This window comes from Zingiber officinale, chromosome 4B, assembly GCF_018446385.1.
Source record: "Zingiber officinale cultivar Zhangliang chromosome 4B, Zo_v1.1, whole genome shotgun sequence".
Taxonomy (NCBI): domain Eukaryota; kingdom Viridiplantae; phylum Streptophyta; class Magnoliopsida; order Zingiberales; family Zingiberaceae; genus Zingiber; species Zingiber officinale.
The window spans coordinates 111,788,129-111,790,937 of record NC_055993.1 but is presented as its reverse complement, the minus strand read 5'-3'; the positions used below and the strand labels follow the sequence as shown (position 1 = coordinate 111,790,937).

The window sequence follows — 2,809 nt, the reverse complement described above, 5'->3', positions numbered from 1 at the left end:
ATAAATTGAATACATGAGCATTAGAAATAACTATTACGCTTCAATTTGCTTCACCAAAATTTTAGTATTATAATAATATATGTTATCTAGAAGCAAGTGCATGTGTGGTTTAAAATCTCATGTTAACTTGTGGTTTTAAAATACTTCTTGGTTTTTTTTAATCACAAGCTTCTCAAAATATTAAATATATCATATATGTATATTCTTATTTTTTTTTGTTATATATAGCGATTCTCATAAGAAAAAGAATTATATATAGAGTGAAGGAGCAGTTAGGAGATGAGCATGGCGTCCTGGGTGACGAAGGTGGCGGAGGAGCTCGTAGCACCATGCGAGCCAACGCCTAGCGCCACGCTTCCTCTCTCTTCCATCGACCACGCCGTGAGGTTGGCCTACATGCAGGAGATGATCTCCGTGTATCCAAACAATAACCGTGAGCACTGTCGTCGTGGCGTGATATTACCGGCGGCGAAGGTCATCCGGGAAGCCTTGGCCAAGGCTCTTGTCCCGTACTACCCCGTAGCAGGCCGCCTTGTCTTCTATGGCGACCGCATGGAGGTGGCCTGCAATGGCGAGGGCGTATGGTTTGTGGAGGCGGCGGTGACAGATCGCAGCCTGAATGACTGGGAGGCGATCCCCCGTAGCGTGGTGAAAGAGGAGCTGCTTCCGAGTTGTCCCGCTCATCTGAACCAACAAGAAATGATACTGATGATGCAGGTTTGTAAATATATGTTCTATCATTTCCAATTTAATTATATCCTTAACCAACTTCTATAATTAATTAATTAGAAAATTGGATTGTATAGGATTATAACTAATAGACTTTCCATGTAAAATAAATTTGTGGAAATAAAAAATTAAAGGAAGAGAATAAATTAAAGGCATTTTACTTGAGATCATGGCTATCTGATGATCGATCTTTTAATTGTCAAACAAAAGTAAGGACATTAATTAATATACAGTCTTATATTATCATTTTAATCACTAAAAAACAACAAAGAAGTCATTTTGATATTTTAGCTAAAACACTTTGATAATCTTCTGTTGGTTAAAATATCATTATCAAACCACCATTATTTTCATGATGCACGTAGAAGACCATTGATGCTCTTACTTTTTATTTTAACCACAAAAACATCATTTGTGTTGGCTAAAACACACTTTAATGATCATCTTGATGGACTTTTACCAGTCAAACATATAATACATGCATCAAAGAGGGGCCATTGTTTTATATTGATAGATATAGGGTTTCAGTACGTGTTTTAATAGTGAATGCTAAATTTAACGTGAATATGAGCATTATGATAGATTTAAAGAATAAATAATGTACTAAATTTAATTAAAGATATTTTAAAAATAAATAAGATACCAAATCAATCAGTCCGTTGGTTGTAAAGTAAAACAATTGCAAAAAAGAAAAAATAGTTTTTGAATAATACTTTCCTGCAATTGCAAAATTCCTGCATTTTATAATCATAAATTATTATTCAAATAATAATGTAAATTAATTAAATTGTGCAAGCATAGGTGACCCATTTTCAATGTGGTGGATTTGTTGTTGGACTCAAATTCAATCACTTGGTGTTTGATGGCATCGGCGTTGGACAATTCTTAAAAGCCATCGGCGAGATTGCTTGCGGTCAAACTCATCCCTCTATCGATCCAATCTGGTATACAGACACGATTCCCGCCTCTCCAATGCTCTCAAAGTCATCACTTTCACTTCTCCCAGCCAAGTTTGGCATTGTGAATTCCATGTATGATTTCTCGATTCAAACCATCGAAAGATTGAAGGAAAAAATCTCAAAAGAGACATCCAATCAATTCACCACCTTTGAGGTCGTCGCTGCAATTATATGGAAATGTCGAACACGGGCAATCGGTGCCATTGGAGATGTGTGCCTCATCGTTCCTGCTAATATTCGTCATTTATTGTTCCAACTGCCAAAGGCCGGCTATTATGGAAATTGTTTCTATCCCTTAACTATCACAGCAACCGGTGAGCAAATCATGAAGGCATCACTTGCAGAATTAGTCGGGCTCATTAAAGATGCTAAAGAAAGTTTACCAACAAAGTTTACGGAATGGGCTTCAGGCAACTTCAAGGAAGATCCATATAAGATTTCAATTAGCTACAATATTTTGGTTTTGTCAGATTGGAGATGGATAGAGTTTTATGAAACAGACTATGGATGGGGAATGCCCAACTCTATTTCCCCTAAAACGCATGACTATATCTTCCCTTGTGCCGTCATTCTAAAGCAGCCTTTGCCTAAGGACGGTGTGCGTTTGGAAGGACAAGTGGTCATGAAGGAGCATGAGCAAAGGTTTATTGATGAAATCAACAAATGGATAAATGAGTAGGTAATGCTATATTGGAATTTATCTCATAATGGACAAATTGATTTTCCACTCGAGTAGTGGATCATCCTACCAAATATTGTTGCAACTAGTTTTACTTTCAATCTGTAATAAAGTATCATGTATACATATTTGCAATCTATGAAGTTACATTGAGAATATTGTCAAAATAATCTTGTTTAGCAATGCAAAATGTGATGGCGCTATTTTTGACATTGTTACATGGTACATTTATGAGTAACACTTGCTTCTAATATTGACTCGATGATGTTCTAAAATGGAACATTAATGTTAGTGTATACATGCCTTAAATGGTTGTGTTCAATCGTATTATTTGATGTGTTTGGCAAAGGATTTAAATTTGGTTTGTATGTATTTTTTAATGTGTGTGTTGTTGCATCTGGTAGAACCGACACGTACAAAGGAGTTTGATATGGCATGTCCA

At 36.2% G+C, this 2,809-nt stretch overlaps 1 protein-coding gene across 1 annotated transcript; it reads left to right on the top strand.

The window, feature by feature from the left end:
- The first annotated feature begins 249 nt into the window (after positions 1-249).
- LOC121976069 (acyl transferase 5-like) lies at positions 250-2,537 on the top strand. Its single transcript, XM_042528064.1, has 2 exons — positions 250-717; positions 1,531-2,537. The coding sequence occupies exons 1-2, from the start codon at positions 280-282 to the stop codon at positions 2,365-2,367; spliced, it is 1,275 nt and encodes a 424-aa protein (XP_042383998.1). The 5' UTR covers positions 250-279; the 3' UTR covers positions 2,368-2,537.
- The last annotated feature ends 272 nt before the right edge of the window (positions 2,538-2,809 follow it).